The sequence below is a fragment of the Nicotiana tomentosiformis genome, chromosome 10 (genome assembly GCF_000390325.3).
Source record: "Nicotiana tomentosiformis chromosome 10, ASM39032v3, whole genome shotgun sequence".
Lineage (NCBI taxonomy): Eukaryota > Viridiplantae > Streptophyta > Magnoliopsida > Solanales > Solanaceae > Nicotiana > Nicotiana tomentosiformis.
In genome coordinates, this window is record NC_090821.1 from 35464894 (window position 1) to 35487765 (window position 22872).

At 38.6% G+C, this 22872-nt stretch overlaps 1 protein-coding gene across 1 annotated transcript; it reads left to right on the top strand.

The window, feature by feature from the left end:
• The first annotated feature begins 14875 nt into the window (after positions 1 to 14875).
• LOC138900004 (uncharacterized) lies at positions 14876 to 15301 on the top strand. The gene has a single exon (XM_070186705.1). It carries the CDS (start codon positions 14876 to 14878, stop codon positions 15299 to 15301), a length of 426 nt encoding a protein of 141 aa, XP_070042806.1.
• The last annotated feature ends 7571 nt before the right edge of the window (positions 15302 to 22872 follow it).

Below are 22872 nucleotides of genomic sequence, written 5' to 3' on the forward strand. Positions count from 1 at the left end.
CCAAATCCTCCATGAACTTGGCATATCCCGGCATTTTTTCTAAGGCTTCAACCAACGGCATATTTATGGATAAACTTTTTATTATATCAATGAATTTCTTGAATTGATTCTCATTGTGTTGCTTTGCAAGTCTTTAAGGGTATGGAGGAGGAGGCCTTGGCATTGGTGCCTTAGCCTTTGACACTACCGGCTCCGGCATGTCAATCACGTGCTCCTTAGACGGGTTCACATCTTCTTGCGTCTCCTCCACATTTTCATCAATATCAATCCTCGCTTTTTCGTTAGCTTGAACATCATTGCTTGGCTCATCATCATCTTGCACCAACACATCATCACTGATAAGTAGGGATTTTAACCTATTATTTGCTCTCTTTTACTTGTGTTTAGGGCCAAAATGCATGAAGGTATTCCCGGAAACTAATGTAATATGCTTGCTTGCAGGGATTGTTCAAAATGAGCCAAAGGAGTCATAATCAACTCATTAAGGAGTCAAAACTTGAACAAAAACCAAGACTGGGCCAAAAGATGTGAAATGCGGACCGCACAAATATTATGCCGCCGCGAAAGCTACAATGCGGTCGCGAGCACTATTTCGAGGTCCGCGAAAGGAAGTTTCAGAGAGATAGATTTTTGGGCTAAAACATGAACGCGGACCGCGTTAGAAAGGTGCGGCCGCGAAAGTACCTGCGCAGCTGCGATTGGAATTATGCGGACCGCGGTTGCTAAAGTTCAGAGAGCTTACATTTTAAGCAAAAACAAGAAGTGCGGTCCGCGTCAATATTATGTGGCTGCAGAAGTCTCCTATGCAACCGCGATGGAAATTACGCGGTCCGCAAAACCTAGATCCAGAAGTGAAGAACACGGACCGTGATCAGAATTACACGGCCGCTAAAGCAGGAGTGCGGCCACGGTCAGAATTACGCGGCCGCGTAACCTCCGCAGAGGAATTTTTTTCCGAAAATTTCAACTTAGTATAAATAGAACTTTTTGTCATTTTTAGGTTATGTTGTGTATTTGCTGAGCATGTGAGACGGCTGAAACTTCCCTTTTAGGCAATTTTGTATTAGATTCACCTCTTAACATTAGATTTCCATCTTTTAATCTAGTATTATGAATTTTATCTTCTTTTCATCTTTGATTTCTGTTATTTCTATGAGTATCTAGACCCATAGCTAGAGTTGTAACCCAACCCTAGGGTGGGTATTTAATGGGTACTGAATTTTAGGGCTTGAATATTTATGGGTTAGTGATATTTAGCCTAGTTCCTTGCTAGAATTGTAGAATTAGTGGTTGCAAACACTGAATCATGCCTTATTGACTTAGTCTCTTCTTGAGAAAGAGGGACTAAGTCTAGGAAAACTAGGCTAATAAGGAATTGGGGTGAACTCAAGAAATTGATAGCCTCAATTAAAGGGTTAAACCTAGAGATAGTAATACCTGACTTTAGCTAATATCATGTGACTTGCATGAATACCCATTTGGACTTGAGAAATCCAAATTAGAAAAAATCACTCAAACTATCGAGAGGTATAGAGTGAATAATTGGGTGCAATAGCTATATCACGACCCCAAATTAATCAAGCTTGCCCTAGATTCTTACTACCTGTTAGATGTCCACCCAGGCGGAAGTCACTACTCTAATCCTTTTAAACTCTTGAAAACCAACATCAAAAATATTGTACTTAGCTTTAATCAATGTATACAATATAATAGAATTAGAAGTAGAATCAAAACCAAAATGTATGGAAGCGTAATTAGGAACAAAACACGCATCTAGACTTAGATATAAACCTAATTCCAAATTAATTAACTCCCTGTGGATTCGATCCCGACCTTGTTGGGTAAAACTGCATCGACCATCATCGCTACTCAATAGTAGTACAGGCTTGGATCCGATCAATCACCCAAATGTCTTCTTTGGTTTGAGGTACTAGCAACTCCACCTCTCCTACTTCTTGTTGTTACGGCCATTGCATGCCCCGTATTCCTACCTTTCGTGTTTACCACCGTATCACTAGGTAGTGCCCCCTTTGGGCGAGTATTTAAAGCTTGAGAAATTTGGCCAAGTTGAACCTCCAAGTTGCGGATAGAAGTGTTGTGGGAGGCTAATTGGGCATCGGAGTCGGAATTTTTCTCCATCATTTGCTTAAACATGTTTTCAATCCGTCCCATTTCACTATTGGAAGAACTAGGACCTTACGACGGATATGGAGGCGGGTTGTTTGGTTGTTGACACATCGAGGGTCTCTAAAAGCCCGACCCCTGATTTCCTTGATTGCTATTATTCCAACCCCCTTGATTACTGTTGCCTCCCCAATTGCTTTGATTGTTGCCACCCCAATTACCTTGATTATTTCCTCCCAAATTGCCGTGATTACCTTGATTACCCCAATTACTTTGATTATTGTTGTTGCTACCACTCCAATTTCCTTGGTATCCTTGGTTGTTCCAATTTTCTTAGTTTCCTTGTGATCTCCATTGTTGTTGATTTGAAGCATTGCTTCTTTGACCTTAATAATTGTTGACATATTGAACCCCTTCATCTTACTCATTATATGAATCATCTTGATTATACCCACTATTACTTTGCTCAAATTGTTCCGGATGGTTTTGTAATTGTTGACATAGTTGCCGTCTCTTGTTTACCATCATGTTCACCCCTTCCAAAGCATTCACCTATTTCAGCCCTTGAACCTGTTGAAGCTGAGCCTTGGCCAATTGGTTCATGGTGGTTCTCAACTCCGCAATTGCTTGCCCATGATCATGTAGCTCCGTGTGTAGGTGAATAATATTTAGGTCACCCTGAGGAACATTGGCTCTACTTTGCCACGCTGAAGAGGTGTCCGCCATCTCATCCAAGATTTCACAAGCTTCAGAATAAGGCGTGTTCATGAAGTTACCCCCAGCGAGTTGATTTACCACATACTAATTCGTTGTGTTGATCCCCCTGTAGAAGGTCTGTTGGATCATGGCCTCGATTATATCATTGTTTGGGAATTCTTTGACCATGGTACGATATCTTTCCCAAATCTCGTGCAATGGCTCATTGGGCTCTTGTTTGAAAGCTAGAATTTCATCCCTTAGTGTAGCCATGTGCCCTGAAGAGAAGAATTTGGCAATGAACTTCTCAGCCAACTCATCCCAAGTGTGGATGGAATGATTGGGCAATCTCTCTATCCAGTCCAAAGCCTTTCCCCGTAGAGAAAAGGAAAACAGCCTTAACCGTAGTGCATCCTCGGAGACATTTGTTTGCTTGCTCCCCCAACAAGTATCGATGAAACCTTTGAGATGCTTGTAGGCATTTTGGTGTGGAGCTCCGGTGAAGAAACCTCATTGCTCAAGCAGTGTAAGCATCACGTTGGTTATTTGGAAGTTGCTCGCCCTAATCCAGGGAGGGACTATTGCACTTGCATAGGCCTCATTCTGCAATACCCGGTGCGCTGCTCTTGGTGGAGGTGGGGGAGGGTTTGGGACATTATCATTAGGCGGTCGGCCTCGCCTGTTTACTTGAGGCTCGGGATGAACCTCATCCACTTGATCATCATCTACCTCCTCCCCCAATGGTAAATTTCAGAGGGGCTCGTTGTTAAGGGCCATTTTGTACCTAAAAGCAATTCACAAACAAAATTAGTGACTCGGAAGGAAAGAAAGATAAAACACACAAATACCTAGATATATAGCTAAATTTGTTTAACTCCCCGGCAACGGTGCCAAAAATTGATCTCGGCCAAACTCATACCACAATTAAGTAGTGAGGCAGTCGATGCAATAATAAACCCAACGAAGGTCGGGATCGAATCCACAGGGAGTTAGAATATGGGATTAGGTGTATATCTAAGTTAATTGCAAGTTTTGGCTCCAATTACACTTCCACAAACTTGATTGGTGTTCTACTTCTACTTTACTCTATTGTTTGCAAGTATAAAACTAAAGATAATATTTTAGGTTTTGAGTTTTTCAAATGATTAAAAGGGACTAGGGTCGTGACTTCTACCTAGATGGTTATCTAATGAGTTGTAAACTCCAGGGCAAATCTGATTAGTTGGGGTCATGATGTAGCAATCACATCTGGGTACTCACTCTATACCTCTCGGTAATTTGAGTGATTTTGCCCAATTTGGCTTTCTCAAGCCCAATTGGGTATTTGCACAATACAAGTGATATTAGCTCAAGTCGGGTATTACTATCTCTAGGTTTAACCCATTAATTGGGGCTATCAATTTCTTGAGTTCACCCCAATTTCTTGTTAGCCAAGTTTTTCTAAACTTAGTCTCTCTTTCTCAAGTAGAAGCTAAGTCAAATAGGCATGAATCAATGTTTGCAACCATTGATTCTAGGGTTCAATCATGAACAGGGCTAAATATGACTAACCCAATCAAAAACAATCCCTAAATTAAATACCCATCAAATACCCACACTAGGGTTGGGTCATAACCCTATCTAAAGATTTAGCTACTCATGAAAAATAAAAAAAATACAAGAAGAAATTAAGATAGAATGCATAATAATTGATTAGATAAAGAAAATCTAATGTTAAGAAGTTAATCTAGTACAAAATTACTCAATACAGTAAAGAAAAAAGGCCTAGGTGCACTTCTGAAAACTCAACTTAACCTAAAAATGACAAAACGTTCTATTTATACTAAGCTGAAAATATCTGACAAAAATGCCCCTACGAAGGTTGTGCGGCCGCATAATTCTGGTGCGGGTTCTTGGAAACTTAGGCTTGGAACTTGGGGGCTTCTGCGGTCCGCATAAAAATGGGTGCGGCCGCACTTATGATTATGCGGCCGCACAAAACTGCTGCGATCCGCACTCCTTGCTTTTTTTTTGGACTTGACACAGCTCTCTGATTCTTTATTGTGGACCGCATAATAATGAATGCGGCCGCACTTGGCCTCTTGTGGGCACACAATTTCGGTGCGGTCTGCACGCCTTTAGCTGGCCCAAAAACTACTCTCTGAATCTCCCCTCTGCGGCCGCACTGCTTGCCTTTTTGCCCTGTTTTGATTCTTGTTCACTTTTGACTCCTTTATGAGTTGATTTTGACTTCTTTGGCTCATGTACCAATATTCCTGCAAGTAAACATATTTTGTTAGTTTCCGGGAATGCCTTTAAGCATTTTTGAGCTAAATCGCAAGTAAAAGAGAGCAAATAATCGGTCAAAATCCTCACTTATCAGAAGGTTCATAGGTTTGACTGGGATTTGACTTTGAAGTTATCAGGTTCAGATTGTTAGTCCGGGAGTTGGAATAGATTCATTATGTCATTTGGGACTTGTGTAAAAAATTAAAGTCATTCCGAGTTGGATAGACATAATTCGGCATGAGTTTTGAAAGATTGAAGTTGGTTAGTTCATTAAACTTGAATTGGGGTGCGATTTATAGTTTTGATGTTACTTTGTGTGATTTGAGATCTCGACTAGGTTTGTTTTATGTTATGGGACTGGTTGGTATGTTTGAACGGGGTCCCAAAGAGGCTTGGGAGTATTTTGGGTGGCTTTCGGATCATTTGAACTTGGTTGGATAGCTGAAGTTCGCTGGTGTCTGGTGTGCTTCGTGATCGCAAAGCAGGTCTCGCGATCACGAAACTTAATTTTAGGGCAATGTCTTTTTGTTCTTCGCATTCGCGAAGGTGAATTCCCAATTGCGATGCTTTGGTGGTCAGTGGCCTTCACGCTCGTGGTCAGGGGATCGCATTCGCGATGAAGGAATGCAGGCTGGGGTATGTCAGGTGTCTGGCCTTCATGTTCGCGTGTGGGTATCGTGTTCGTGTAGGCCAATGGTTCTTTGTGCTTCGCATTCGCGGGTTGGGTGCTGCATTCGCGAAAGGTTAATTTTGGCTGAGGATTTTTGTGTTTCGCGAATGCGAGGCAATGGCCGCGTTCGCGAAGGGTATGCTGGGCAGACTTTTAAGTTGTCTATTTTCGGGACTTAGACCCATTATTTCATATTTTGAGCCCTAGACTTGAAGATGAGTAATTTTTGAAGGGGATTTTCACACAAGGCAAGAAGGTAAGTGATTTCTACTTGATTTTATCATTATATTTTTATTTCCCATGGACTATGACACATAGATTATGGGGGTTTAAGTAGAAACTTGTGGATTTTGACTATGGTTTTGGAGAGTGAAAAATAAAGATTTGAACCTTTAATCGGAGTTGGATTTGGATGGAATATGTATATTTGGACTCATATTTGAATAAATAGTCGGGATTTGTGATTTTTGTCATTTTCTGGGAGATGGGCCTGGGTTGACTTTTTGGTTGGCTTTTTTATATTTGATAAAGATTGGAGCTTTATTACTTGGAATCGATTTCTATAGCCGTGTTTGATGTTATTGAGTTGGCTTTGGAGAGATTTGACCCGTTCGGAGGCCGATTCAAGAGGCAACTACTTTTTTGAGTATTAATTCTCGCGCTTTGAGGTAACTGTCTTGCCTAAGCTTGGATTGAGAGTATTTTCCCTATAGATTTCGATGATTGCTATATGTTGGGGTGATACACGTACGTGGTGACGAGCGTATTTGCATACATTGTGGTTATCTGTGATCCGGGTAGACCTTAGGCTATTATGTGCCCTGTTTTTCTATCATGACTTCGTGTTACCGTGTTTTCTTTACTTGTATGACTACTTGGACTATTATTCATGCTAGAAATCATGTCTAGGCTATATCTGTATCTGTTTGAGACATGATAGGGTTATTTGCTATGTTGAATTGTTTGCCTTGATTTTAGTCATTCGTTCTTCAATCATGATATTATATCCATGTGTTATATCATTATTTATGTGTACTTCTTACCGGATACCTCACATGTTGTTGGTTTCCTTACTTGAGTACTATGGGTTTGAATGGATTTATGATACATTGGTATAATTTATGCAGTTTATTGATTTCTGATACTGTGATACATTGGCATATTGTAATTTGAGTTGATTAATGAGTGAATTTGGGCCTTAGAGCTATATTGATATTGAGGTGACGCGTACGCCAGGCCCCTTATTTAGCTGAGGGGTATTGATATTGAGGTGACGCGTGCACCAGGACATTTGGGCTGAGTTATGATGATCTTTGACTTTTGATCCGATTAGCGCTTAGGCTAGGATTCTCCTCTCCGGAGTCAGGTGATAACCCATGGTCTTGGGCCCTATGAGTACAGGCACTTGGTATGTGTTGAGTGAGGGGATTTATGTCAGGCACCTGTACAGTGTTGAGAGTGTGCTTATTGATGGTTTCATTGTGAACTTGTTGATTTTGGCGTTGCTACTTGTCATGTAGGCATAGAGACGTATTTTTTCATGCTATTTGGAAACTCTATATCTTGAAATTGATACTTAAACTGATTTGATTGGAAAGCATGCTTATTTTCTGTTAATGTGAATAAGTTAAACTTGTTATTCTTGAGTTGTTTTCCCTTTATTATTATTATCATGTTGTTACTGTTATTGTTGACTGTTGAAAGTGAGTAGCGGACTTTGCCAATCCCGTCACTATCTTCAATCCAAGGTTAGGCTTGCTACTTACTGAGTACATAAGGTCGGTTGTACTCATACTATACTCTGCACTTTATGTACAGATCCAGGTGCTACTGATAGAGCTGATTGTTGAGAGTTGTCCTGGTTTTCGTCGGTGATTTCAAGGTAGCACTGTTATTTCCGTCTGCATGCCTTGGATTCCTTTCTTTTAGTTTGGTTATTACTATTTATGTACTTCAGACGGTATTGTGTCGATATTCAGACAGTTATACTTATTATTCTATAGAGCTCATATACTCGTTGACAACAGATTTTTGGATGGTATTTTAGATGTATCCCTATAGTGCTACTGTTATATATCTTATTCCACTTTTGAGGCTATTTCTTATCGTCATTTTATTTCATTTCTATATATTTGATATTGGCTTACATTGCAATTCTATAGAGCTCATATACTAGTTGACACCAAATTTTTGGATGGTATTTTAGATGTATCCCTACATTGCTATTGTTATTTATCTTATTCCGCTTTTGAGGCTATTTCTTATCGTCATTTGATTTCATTTCTATATATTTGATATTGGCTTGCATTGCAAGCAGTGTTAGGCATCGTCACGACTTTGGTTGAATTTGAGGTCGTGACATTAATAAGATAGGTAGAATAAATATTGTACTAAAGTTATGCCCTGTAAACATAAATTTTGGAAGCATTCTCTAAAATGTGTAGCGAAAAGGCTATTGTTGTACAAATTTCTCATACAGAGATTAAAGTTAAACAACATCCATAAATGATTCTATTTGTGCAAATCTCTCGTTCATGTTCAAATTCAACTTAGTTGGGTAAAACCAGTATGACCCAGTTTAAATCCCATTCTACCTGAAAAAATGAGTGCAACCCACTTTACAGCCCGTCAAGTGGGTAGCCAAACCGATGGTCATAGCAAGAGCCGTAAATTGGGCTTGGCCCTTAAGGCTGGCCTAACCCAGATCGTTACTTTAGTAGGGTTGGGCTAGAATTTTTTTAACCCATTTAAAGTGAGGCTAATAGGCCTGATCCAAGTTAGCCCGCCATCACTTGAGGGTCGACTGAGATTGGGCCAAGACTTGGGCCAAAAAATTATAAAAAATACTAAGGAAGAGTCAAAGAGACAGGTCTTACTCACATATAATACTTAATCAAATGAGTCCTCTAAGTTGAGTTGTTGGGATATGGTTTCTTGAAATGAATGTTCTTGAATTTTATATTTTTTATCTCCTAGTTGAATTATTTTATATTCGTACATATCCCAATACTTTGTTGACACAATGAAATTTATTTCAACGAAATAGAAGAATTCAATCCATGTTGGTTTATTGGGAACCCTTTAATTTTTTTCATGTTAACCTTATTCTATACGTATGTGACTATTGGGTAGGTATATTTTGATTAGCATATATCCATAGTTTGGGTTAAGGTTTCTTTTTGTGAAATGTCTTTTCCTTTATTTCGATTATTGATTGATAATTTCTTGGAATTTAGCTAACAATTTCAAAGTTTTATAAACTGCTAAACCCTTCTATTTGCAAAAACAAGTTGGCTTTCTAGAATACTATGAAGTTTTATGTAATATTGACATATTATTATAAAAATCTATGCTTTTATAATTTTTACTTACTTACACATCATCATATATTAAAAATATTAATAAATTTGTAGAATTTTAGATTTGAACTTAAATTGAAAAAATTCTTAAAGAAAAGATTGAAAAAAGGGCTAGCCCGACCTAGCTAAAGCTGGGTTGAACTGTTTTTATTAAAGGATAAATAACACCAGGTGACAACACATAGAGGAATTGGCAAATTTTTAGCCTTATATTAGATTTGAAAAAGACAACCCCAAACAATTGGCATTATATAGCCAAATCCTAAAAAACCTATTTTTTTTATTTTTTCTCTCTCACTGTTTGCCACCCCATGTGCCTAAGATCCGGGCGACCACTGTCTCTACTAGGGTCACTGGCAAATGATGTCACACCGACCTATTTTCTTATTTATTCTCTTTCACTGTTTGCCACCCCATGTGCGTAAGATCCGGGCGATCACTATCTCTACTAGGGTCGCTGGCAAATGGTGTCACACCGACGGTCACCAGGGAGAACTCCGACCATGCCTGTACTGGTGCGTCGATTCTCTTGACTAGGCTGGCTTTGGCTAGGCACAATGTTGGTAACATTAGCGTTGTGGTCGCTGATTTGAAGAGAGATCTATAGAATCAAATAAAAGTATATGTATAGTTTCGATTTTCTTCTTTTATAGGAGAGTAAATGATTTCATTTATCAAAGCCCAAAGAGATGATTTTCCATGGTTGCATCTTATTGGTGGAGAAAACCTCGTTAGCATGTTTTGTTTGCTACTACTACTACTATTCAAGATCAGATAAGAGAGTTGATGGAAATATTAGGAGACACTGTTATTAATTAATTATGCAACGATTTGAACTTCTGTGCTTGAAATAAATATATTACACAGACATGATGAAAATATTAGAAGATTTACAATGTCATTTAATTAATTATCAAAGATATACAAGGAAGGAAAATACATTTTCGATATATATTTTAATATACATAAAGAAAGAAAATAAATTTGTGATATATATTTTGGTATACACATTATTTGATGTGTTATACAAAAAATATAATTATTTTTGTGTTATATACTTGGATATAAGGACAACAATAAATTACACACAACTAAATTTATAATTTTTGTCACGCTCAAAACCCGAGGAGGCGTGGCCGGCACCCGATGCCATACTCGGCCCGAGCATACCACTCTGTAATTATAAAGTTTGAAGGGGTAGCCCTCAACGTAGGCCGACGAGGCCTACCTGCAAGCTGACAATATCAATCAAGGCTGATGGGGCCATATTCTGAATCATCTGAAAATGACGCCTATCTCATTCGAGGGGTAGACATACCCAAAATCTCATATACATAACTGTGCAGGCTGATGAGGCTGCCATAAACATCTACAACTAGCAATACCAAACTGAACATGCACACAGGGCTAATATCTATAAATAGCAACATTCGGCATCACACGGTCATCAATCATAAATACTGCAAGTCAAAAATAAGAGCTCACCTTACGACCTACTGGTCTGAACCGGATTGTGATGTAATATCCCATCTCAAGCCATATCTTCAGTATGAAATGGGTGAGGGTATTTAGACTTCATTTCTTCCTCCGCTTCCCATGTCATCTCTTCCACGTTCTTGCTTATCCATAAAACCTTCACGGAGGCTACCTACGGAGAATCTCCTCGTAGGATAGATCCTCTGTAATCTAAACGCCATCTACTGGGACAACCCGAGAAGGGTCTCCAATGCACTTCCGTAGCATGGATAATGGATTGACTCTAACTTTAGAGGAAATTAAGCTTATAAGCTACTCTGTCTATCCGTCAAATGACTCTGTAAGGCCCCATATATCTCCAACTAAGCTTGCCCTTCTTACCGAATCTTGTGAAGTCTTTCATAGGAAACATATTTAGGAATACCCAATCATCTATGATTTTCCATATGTTCGTACTTTAGGAATTGTTACTCTAAGAACTTGGCCATCGTAACTTTTTATTCTAATAATCATAGAACTAAAGACAATCCCCACCTTGGATCTCATAGTTCTCGCTTTACTTTTCTTAAACTTAGTTATCATCTTGGTACTTGTAATATTTCTATTCAGCTCTTCTGTCGAACCTTGTATAGAGATATGCATATATTTATGCTCCGCTTGAGGGGTGAGTGATTTAGGATCGGCTTCAAATTCTCAACCTCGTATTCTAGCTTTCTGACTTATCCCAGTCTCGTAAAAATTTATACTTGACTTGTTATCTTAGCTCACTCACATTCTTGATCTTTTGAATTATGGTACTTCTGTAAAAGATAGCACATTTCTATTTGGAGAGTCGGTCATCCATGTTATGCTTTATAGTCCATGATCAGCTTTGAAGTACCAACCAAATGACGTCGCTCGTCTCAGATCATGTTTTCTTATTTCTATAGTAATACGATGTTGATGTCGTCTGTGTTCTTTACTCGAATGGTAAAAATGATAATCCCTCGCCCTGGTAATGTCTCTGAGTCCTGCAACAGTGAGGGCACATATTTAGCATGTCATCTCCACTCCATCTTTTATTATCTCTAAGGCTGGTACTCTTTTAACATGATTTATCGTAGAGTTGTTATACAATATGGACGTTGTACTACCTCTCTTGAACCTCTGATATTAAGAGTGATTCTGCAATGTTCTGAGTCACGAATTCTATAATTATCTAGGTCTAATAATCAGACTCCTGATTTACTTAGTTATTGTAACTCTCGTGCTTCCTCTTCTCTCTCAGCCTTTATGTAGGCTTAAGTTGTCTTTCAATTTGTGACTCATGGTATTAGTTATTACTTTAGGCTTTCGTGGACGCTATGGAACATCCATATTATAATCTTCTAACAATTCAAGCATTTGTCCGTGACTTGGAGTTAATTCATTCTTCTAAGTTATACCGGAGTCTCCTATAACTGTAAGAATGTCAACATATATGATGCTTGGATAATACTCTGAAATCTTAAGTGTGGTCATAACTTAACTAACTCTGGGTCATAGATCGAATAATTCATTTTGTGCCTTCTCGGCTATCCTTAAACGTAAGCAAATACTTTTCATGGTCGTATTGCCACGTGTTGCATGAATACTTAGCTTATCTTAGTGCCCACGCATATTGGAATTTCGTGCAACTTATATGATATCGAATATTACTTTTGATTATACTTTCCGTTCATTAGTCACGATAGGTGCCACTTTCTAATGTAATGCATACAATGTTGTAGTGAGACTGTTGTTAAAAGATCATTTCTTCTTTAGGTTACTTTGCTTAAGTTGAAGTCTTCTTCCTTATTTCCTCAGCTAGTTTTTCGTTGTAGTACTTAGGAGAGACCCTCTGACTCTTGTAAAGCTGCGAGCTTATTACATCGTATACCCGATGGAATTTTTGATGTTCTTACTCGCCTATAATTATCCTTGGTTACTTACCTTTGTGTCCTTGTGCTCGTAGGATTACTTCTGAATATAAATTTTGATTGTCTCCTAGTAGCACTCTCGTTTATTGCCATAAAACCTATACGGTACCTTTAACTACCCAAACTCCTATCTGAATATTTTTCAAGGATTACGATCTCGTATCTGCGAGACTAAATTCCCTATGTTGGGGTTCAGTGCGTTTATCTTGCACGATATATTGATTTATCTTGACCTCTTGTCTAGCCATTACTAGGCTATTCCTGAATCAACTACTAATTGCTCGTTGTTCATTCTCATATCAATATTCCGCGTAATCTCTCTTGGGTTATGTCTTTTGTCTTAACCTACCTCTCGTTCTGGATCCTTATGTATCAAGTGTCCATTCACACTTATTTACCAATTAACATCCTTGACGAGAACTCTTATTGCCTCTTCTGTTACATATCGTGTATTCGTACGTTAAAGTATCGTCGTAAGTTAATCGACGTAGACTCGGGGATGAGATATTTTTAAAGTTATAAGCATTTATGCTATTTATAACAGGCGATAAGTGCCGTGAAGGTTAAAGGGTAAACGAATCAAAGAAAATGAGTTTCGTTGAAGGTGGTCAATTTGGAATAAAATATGGTCCGAGCTATAATACCTGGTATTTATGGACTAGTGCCATACAAGATACCACATGACCATGATAGTAGGGTACATAAAGTATGTTAAAAGTGAGTAGAATTTTAAGTAATTTGAGATAATTCTTAATTATGTGAGTAATTGATTAATTATGGGGATAATTATGGTATTAAATAGGATTAAGCGGATAAAGATTTTTTGGGGGCTGCCACATGGCATTAAGGTAGGCCAAGGTGGCACCAATGTTCATGATGAGTCATAACACATGAGGTGCCTTGTTTACACGTAAAAGTTCTTTGGATAATTACCTTTGTTTGGTTTCCTTATTGGTAATGTAACTTAGAGAATATGAAATAAGTTATGGCATGCTTGCCACTTTAGAGTTTAGACCAGCAACGTTGGTGCGGATTAACAGGTTTAGTTGTTATTCATCATTGCAAGTGATTTCTTTCAATGGAGTGAATATTAGTCGGATACGAAATAACGTGGTATGATATCAATAATATCATACGGATTTTTCCCTACTTCGATCCACCGTTACGTGTTTTGTCGCAATTAACATGTGTTAGAGGGATTGTCAAGAGAATCGGCTCAGGTATGTTAAGGCTATCCCTTCTTTCTTTTGGCATGATTCATACGATACGAACGAAACGAGCAAACACACATCTTTCATAAATACCTCTATTCAGAGAAGTACTAGGGGTGCCTATGTTCTTGATTCCCCATGTGGATTATTATTATATCTTCTGTTCATGGGTCTCAGAAAAATACATAGTTGATAAAATTTATCCGAAAGGCATATTGATCTTATGACATTCCGAGAAATCTTATTAACGTACTTCTTATGCATTTCATTCATTTATACATGTATATTGACCCATGACCATATGGTGTTATATACGCGTATATTATATGTATATGGAATATGAAAAAAGATTATGGTGTTATATACGCACCACCACCTGATCAGCTGGTATATATTGATGATTTTGCCCACAGTGGCCGAGATAATATGACGGGATGCCCTCAGAGGCTTGATCGTCTCATATATTCAGGGCCTAGTCATAATTCCAAGGCATCAAGTTCTCAGTATAGGAGTGAGTCAAGTCAGATGAGGCCGTCCTTGCCACGATGTGCTCAGTGTGGTAAGCAGCATACCGGGCAGAGCCGTATGAGGTTGGGTGTTTGTTATACTTGTGGCTATTACAGGAGATTTGTAGATGGATTTTCTTCCCTTTCAGCACCATTGACAAAGTTGACTCAGAAGGGAGCTAATTTCAGTGGACCGATGCTTGTGAACGAAGTTTCCAGGCATCGAAGGACATACTAACTTCTGCGCCGGTTCTAACACTCCCAGAGGGAACCGATGATTATGCTATCTATTGTGACGCTTCGGGCATTGGATTGGGTTGTGTACTAATGCAGCATGGTAAGGTTGTAGCTTATGCTTCTAGACAACTAAGAAAACACGAGAAGAATTACCAGACCCACAATCTAGAGTTAGCCGCGGTGATTCACACTAAAGATATGGAGGCACTATTTGTATGGCATTCATGTTGATATCTATACGGATCATAAGAGCCTTCAGTATATCTTCAAGCAAAAGGAATTATATTTACGTCAGAGGAGATGGTTGGAGCTACTAAAAGACTATGACATTGATATTTTATACCATCCAGGGAAGGCGAATGTAGTAGCCGATGCCCTCAGCCGTAGGTCTATGGGTAGCATGTCATATTTACAACCAGAGAAGAGTGGGATAGCCCATGACATTCATCAGATAGCTAGTCTTGGAGTTCAATTGCTGGACTCAGGTGATAATGGAATTACTATTCAGGACACGATAACATCCTCTTTAGTAACTGAAGTGAAGGGACACCAGTACGAGGATCATGTGTTAGCTCATTATAGGGATACAACCCCTCAGAAGGAGAAGACACCATTTGAGATTTTAGAAGATGGGGTCCTCAGATATCGAGGACGATTATGTGTCCCTAATCTTGCGGGGCTGCGTCGGCAGGTTATGGGAGAAACTCACTATTCTCGTTATTCTATCCATCCAGGAGCAACAAAAATGTATCGTGATATCAGGGAAATATATTGGTGGGACGGAATGAAAAAGGATATAGCGGAGTTTGTTGCTTAGTGCCCTAACTGTCAGCAGGTTAAGATTGAGCATCAAAAACCCGATAGGTTATTACAGGCTATAGAGATTCCGACTTGGAAGTGGGAAGTAATCAATATGAATTTGATCGTAGGTTTACCTCGTACCCAGCGTAAGTTCGATTCTATATGGGTGATTGTTGATAGACTTACAAAATCAGCCCATTTTCTGCCCGTTAGGACTGCATATTCCGCAAAAGATTATGCAAGGCTTTATATTAAGAGGATAGTATGACTTCATGGTGTCCCTATATCTATTATTTCGGATAGAGGTGCTAAGTTTACAGCTAATTTCTGTAGGTCCTTCCAAAAAGGATTGGGGACTCAGGTGAGTCTTAGTACGATATTTCATCCCCAGATAGACGGACAAGCTGAGCGTGCTATTCGGACACTTGAGGATATGTTACAGGCTTGTGTGATAAACTTCAAGGATAGCTGGGATGATCATCTGCCGCTTATTGAGTTCGCGTATAATAATAGCTATCATTCCAGTATTTAGATGGCTCCATACAAAGCTCTTTACGGACGAAAGTGTAGGTCACCTATAGGATGGTTCGATATTGGGGAAACTAAGTTAGTACGACCAGAGTTGGTACAACAGGCAATCGAGAAGATTAAGCTTATACAGGAAAGGCTATTAGCATCTCAAAGCCGTCAGAAGTCTTATGCGGATAATCGACGACGGGACTTGGAGTTTCAGGTTGACGATTGGGTATTCCTAAAGGTATCACCGATGAAAGGCGTTATGAGGTTCGGTAAGAAAGGAAAACTTAGCCCTCGGTACATTGGGCTATATAAGATCATACGCAAGGTAGGCCAGGTATCATATGAGTTAGACTTGCCTTCTGACTTGGACTCTGTACATCCAGTCTTTCATGTGTCTATGCTTCGTAAATGTATCGGAGATCCTTCCAGAGTCGTGTCAATTGATGATGTCCAGGTCACAGAACAGCTATCATATGAGGAAACTCCCATTGCTATACTAGATAGACAGGTTCGGAGATTGAGGACTAAAGACGTAGCTTCAGTAAAAGTACTTTGGAGAAACAATAATGTGGAAGAAATGACTTGGGAAGCCGAAGAATAAATGAAGTCTAGATATCCTCACTTATTTTCTCTTCCAAAGAAGGATCCGCTTGAGACATCACAGTCTTAAGATACGTGTATGGATTTTTGTGTTAGTTATTATCATTGGTCGTGTGAGACCATTGTCATTATTGATGATTGTGGTCCTATGTGGCATTGAATTATTGAGTTTTCTACAGGAAGGATTGATAGTAGTACTTTTACAAAGGTGACTCTGCCAAAATTTATATAGATCTCGGGGAGTTAAACATTCGAGGATGAATGTTTCTAAGGGGGGAAGGATGTTATATCTCGCGTTTTCGTACGTTAAAATTTCGTCGTAAGTTAATCGACGTAGACTCGAGGATGAGATTATTTTTGAGGTTATAAGCATTTATGTTATTTATAACAAGCGATAAGTAAGTGCCGTGAAGGTTAAAGGGTAAACGAATCAAAGAAAATGAGTTTCGTTGAAGGTTGTCAATTTGGGATAAAATACGGTCCGAACTATAATACCCGATATTTATGGACTAGTGCCATACAAGGTACCACATGACCATAATAGTATGGTACATAAAGTGTGTTAAAAGTGAGTAGTATTTTAAGTAATTTGAGATAATTCTTAATTATGTGGGTAATTGATTAATTGTGGGGATAATTATGGTATTAAATAGGATTAAGTGGATAAAGATTTTTTGGGGGCTGCCACACGGCATTAAGGTAGGCCAAGTGGCACCAATGTTCATGATGAGTCATAACACATGAGGTGCCTTGTTTACACGTAAAAGTTCTTTGGATAATTACCTTTGTTTGGTTTCCTTATTGGTAATGTAACTTAGAGAATATGAAATAAGTTATGGCATGCTTGCCACTTTAGAGTTTAGACCAGCAACGTTGGTGCTAATTAATAGGTTTAGTTGTTATTCATCATTGCAAGTGATTTCTTTCAATATAGTAAATATTAATCGAATAAGAAATAACGTGCTATGATATCAAGAATATCATACGGATTTTTCCCTACTTCGATCTGCCATTACATGTTTTGTCATAATTAATGTGTGTTAGAGGGATTGTCAAGAGAATCGGCTCAGGTATCTTAAGGCTATCCCTTCTTTCTTTTGGCATGATTCATACGATACGAACGAAACGAGCAAACGCACAACTTTCATAAAGACCTCTATTCATAGAAGTACTAGGGGTGCCTATGTTCTTGATTCCCCATGTGGATTATTATTATATCTTCTGTTTATGGGTCTCAAAAAAATACGTGGTTGATAAAATTTATCCGAAAGGCATATTGATCTTATGACATTCCGAGAAATCTTATTAACGTACTTCTTATGCATTTTATTCATTTATACATGTACATTGACCCATGACTAGATGGCATTATATATGCGTATATTATATGTATATGGGATATGGGAAAAGGTTACAGTGTTATATACGCACCACCACCTGATCAGCTGGTATATGTTGATGATTTTGCCCACAGTGGCCGAGATGATATGACGGGATGCCCTCAGAGGCTTGATGATGTTATGTACACTTATGCCTATGCATGATACAGCATTTATACGCACGTGCATGACATTATAAATATTTCAGGATTCACAAAGTTATTTAGACTTACAGGTGGAATTCTTTACTCCATGTTTCATCTATGTCTTTATGTACTGATTTTCATGCCTTACATACTCAGTACATTATTCGTACTGACGCCCCTATTTTTCGGGGCCTGCATTTCATGCCCGCAGGTGCAGGTAGACAGGCTGACGGTCCCCCTTTTTAAGGATCTTTGATCAGCGAGAGTTGGTGTGCTCCACTTGATCTAGAGCTGTTACTAGTTTTGGTACGCTATTTTTGGTATGAAGATATGGGTATGACGGGGCCCAGTCCCGTCCTTTATATAGTTGTACACTCTATTAGAGGTTTGTAGATAGTCATGTATAGTTGGATAGTATGTGGTCTTGTCGGCTTCCAGTCTTGAATATGTAGTAATAGTAGCCTTGCCGGCTCGCCCTACCATATTTCGCATGTATATGTATATATGTCTTTTGGATATGTTTTTCCTCACGTATGTTTTTCACGTGATTCAGCAGTTTATTGACAGATGTTATTCATGACCTACCCTTAATTCATGTTTATATCTTGAAGCATGCTTAGGGGTGTTCGACAGGTAAGACTCGGGAACTCGTCATGGCCCATCGGTTTGGGTCGTGACATTTTCGCGCCATCGTGCTTACATAATGTTCTGGAGTCATGACATATCTATAGTATCTGAATAAATGCAATCTCATTCATTTCGCCTTTTCACCGCATTTTTCCTTTACCATTCTATATTTATATGAGCTACTTAACTCCGACTTAATACCATATCTCGCCGTTTTCCCCCCTTTAGGGGAGTACTAACATTTAATACTATGAAGTTTTACCTATAGATGTTTTACCTCTTCATCTTCAGCGTCTTTCCATATTTTCAATGATCCTTACTCACCTTGCGGTAACCCTTTTGTACCAAGGATAACTGAATTTCTTATGCATGAGGGTCACACCTAGTGTAATTGGCACACTTAGTCCCTTAAGCTTAACTCGGCTCACAATGTTTGCTAACGAGAACCGTCTTCCCGAATGACCTTTAAAAGTTATTCTTCTGTTGTCCATTCTATTATTGTCGGAACACGATCTCCAAAATTCTCACGATGTCGACTATTATCAAATCCTCTGACCCCTAATTCATGTTTGGTTTTATCTTGTTTACTAGCCCATACTAATTTCTATTACTCTAGGGGTATAACTTAGCCTTCTGGTAATTACGTTGGAGTCACCAACTCATTTCTCGAAATGAGGATATGACTTTATGGCTTATACTCTTTTATTGTCTCAAGTCCTGTCTCCTCTTATCTTTTCCTTCACTAAACTATAAACTTTATCATCCTGTCATAATTTGATTTACCATTATGACCCATTTATCACATCTTACTCATAATGTTTCATTTACTTTTTTCTTATTCTCCTACTAATGTTTCTGTCTATTACCTTATTCTGAACATATCCTCAACAAAATATTCTTTCGCTTTTAGCTCCCCGTGCTCCATCCACTGGCTCTTCGAGTCGCCTAATATTCTCTTTTTACTAGGAGCGGGAGTCATACTAAGGTAAATATTTATCCCTTCTAGGATTCTAGTGCCTATCTTTTGAAATTTTTGAATATTCTAGTATTCATATCTGATTGTACTATTCTAGAGCGCACTACCTGGGCGTCTCAGAGGGAGAACTACTATCATGTTTGTAACATCCTTCAGAAATGTCAGCTAATGCTAACAATCCATCCACCATTTTGGGTTACTCTAACCCCAGCTGGATCCTTATATCCCATCCTTCTCTTAAACTATATATGTTAGCTCCCATTGGGCATAACTGAGATGGGTGTGGCCAATTGTACATACCTCTGTTACTGTTGAATGTAACTCAGAATGCTTATATTTCTTTGCATGAATTGTGGATATTGATAATCTTCACTAACTGGTACCTCGTATCCTTCTTCACCTTGCTTCTGTTACCTGTTGAAACTTATACTTTTACCTTCTAATACTCCCATGGCCTGCTATTCACGAGGTGTGTTATTTATTCCCATCCTAGGGTCTTAAGCATGAAATTTGCACATCTGGTATGCATAATCTGATAGGGCCTCAAACTGGGTCACGTCGTCAAGAGCTCTCCCTCTACTAGTGCCCTTACCTGCTGTTGTATTAACCCTCTAGCTAGCTATAATCTTTCTAATTGCAAGCATCTATGTATCATTAACAAACATAAGTCCCAGCTCAAACTCTTATGACTCAGCTCTATAACACGATTTGAATTTGAAAGAAGGGTAATAGACTTCTAAATGCCTTGTAGCTTCCTGTTTATATAATATGGTGCACAACACATCTATAAAAAAGACTCTACTAAATACGACTTGTAGACTCCCTAGGGCAGAATTGCTTTGATACCAAGTTTGTCATACCCCAAACCTGGGGAGGCATGGTCGGCACCCGATGCCATACTCGGCCCAAGCGTACCACTCTGTAACTGTGAACTCTGGAGGGGTAACCCTCAACTTAGGCCGACGAGGCCTACCTGTAAGCTGGCATTACCAATCAAGGCCAATGAGGCCATATTATAAATCATCTGAAAATAACGTCTATCTCATCCAAGGGGTAAACATACCCAAAATCTCATATATATAACTGTACAGGCTGACGAGGCTACCATAAACGTCTACAACCAGCAATACCAAACTGAACATGCACACAGGGTTGGCAAGGCTACAATACTAACATACAAAATATACATGACTCGTCTACAAACCTCTAGAGATAATAGAATTGTATCATGGTCGGGACATGGCCTCAATTTACCCATCAAACCTGTATATACAAAATAGACTCCAAAGTCTAGACCTGTCAACTGCGGGGAGTATAGCTTACCAATCAAGATGATGTTTGGCTCTGTCTACTGGGAAGGTCTATCCGGCTATCTATCAGGACCTACAGGCATGAAATGCAATGTCCTCGACAAAAGAGATGCCAATACGAAATAATGTACCGAGTAATGTAAGGCAATATAATAGCTAAAAGCTGAAATTGAATTGATAATATAATAACTAAAAGTAACTGGAGTAAAAAATGATCTAAAAATATGTTTACCTGCTGATACTGACTCAACACTCTCAATACAGTAAGGAAAATAGTTGTCCGGCCCTATAAAGCTCGGTACATGTAACTGTTCGGCCGTAGTAGGTTCACTCATAGGCACTCGGCCATACTAGGATCGGTATCTTGGCCATTCTAGGCTCGCTCATAGGTGCTCGGCCATAGTAGGCTCGGTATATAACTTACCATCTAATAAGAGGTTTCCCAATAAGGGACTTGCCTACCGATTATAGCTCGATGGTGGTGAAAATAAGGTAATACTTTCTCTTTATGTCTCGTTATCAAACACATGTAGTTACGTGATAATGCCAAAATACAGGAAAAATTTAGCCTTAACATACCTTATCCACGAAGCTAAAATTATCGCACAAGTCCTCACACCTCTTACGGATGGTAATCTATATCATACGAAGGATTAGTATCAATATTGACTTCATATTCTATAGGGAGGTTCATTTAGTCATTTTATCGAACAACTTATGTGCATAACTTCATAGGGTCATTTATAGTTCGAATTCAACATGTTTTAGCACAATAATCTTCATCTTCGCTTCTCCTCACCCCCGCCATTCTATCCATACCTTTATAATTCCATTTAGTATCTTAAATCATGCAAAAACTGCCCACCCAACATAGCTCAGCTTCATGTTTCGTAGTTACTAGTTTCTTCAAGAATTCTCCAACAAAATTCAACCCAACACTTGTACAAACTTAAGATTAGCTTAAGGAAGATGAAACTTACCTCAAATATACCAAGAACCCTCTGTTCTTTAACTTACTTCAATACCAAGTCACTTCCTAAGTCGTCACAACGAGAAGGAAAGGGAGTTAACGGTAGCCACGATATTTTTTACGTTGAACTTGTGTGGTTTATCTTTGGATTCACTTTAGGATCATGGGGGAACTCTTTGAGAGAATCTAGGAGTGTTTAGGAACTGTTTTGGTCGAGAAAATTAAGTTAAAACAAGTTAGAAGAGACTTAAATACGAGATGGACTTTTCCACCGACTTTGTGGGTCCCAAGGGAGCTGCTTGTGCAGTTTCGCGAAAATGCGATTATCTCTCAACTCCGATATCGTATCGACTAACGGTTTAATACATTGAAAACTAGACGGGTAGACCTTTAATTTTATGGGTGGATTACCCCATAATTCATATTATATTGAGAGAAAAGCTCTACTACATTTGACCCAATTTTCAGCAAAACTTATGACCGTAACTTGTGACGACGTTCATCGATCGATTGACTTCAAAACTTAACACACGACTATCATACGACTAAAATAACTCATAACATAACTTTCTTATCATGTTAAGCATCCTAGTCTCACCCCAAAATTACGGGTTATAATATTCCCAACTTGTCGACTTTCGACGAAACTTATTTTCTTCAATTCGTTTAGCTTCTAAACCTTCCAACTCTCTTGGTACTTGTTGTTCATGATATTAAATATTTGTAACTTTCAAGGTAATATGATTAACTTACTTTATATACTTTCAAAGATAATCTCATTTCCAACACATCAGTTGACTTACGACGTACCTTTAAGTACGAAAACATAGGATGTAATAATTTTATATTTTAGATAGACAAAAAAGGAAAATAAAGTTGTGATATACATTTTGATATAGACAAAGAAAGACAATAAAATTGTGATATAAATTTTGATATATACATTATTGTTATAATATACATTTATTGGCTACCTGATGCCAATATCTATAACTAGGTTTTTTTTCCGCTAATTATATGGGTACGTTGTGATAAGGGCATTTGCATCTATACCCAATTT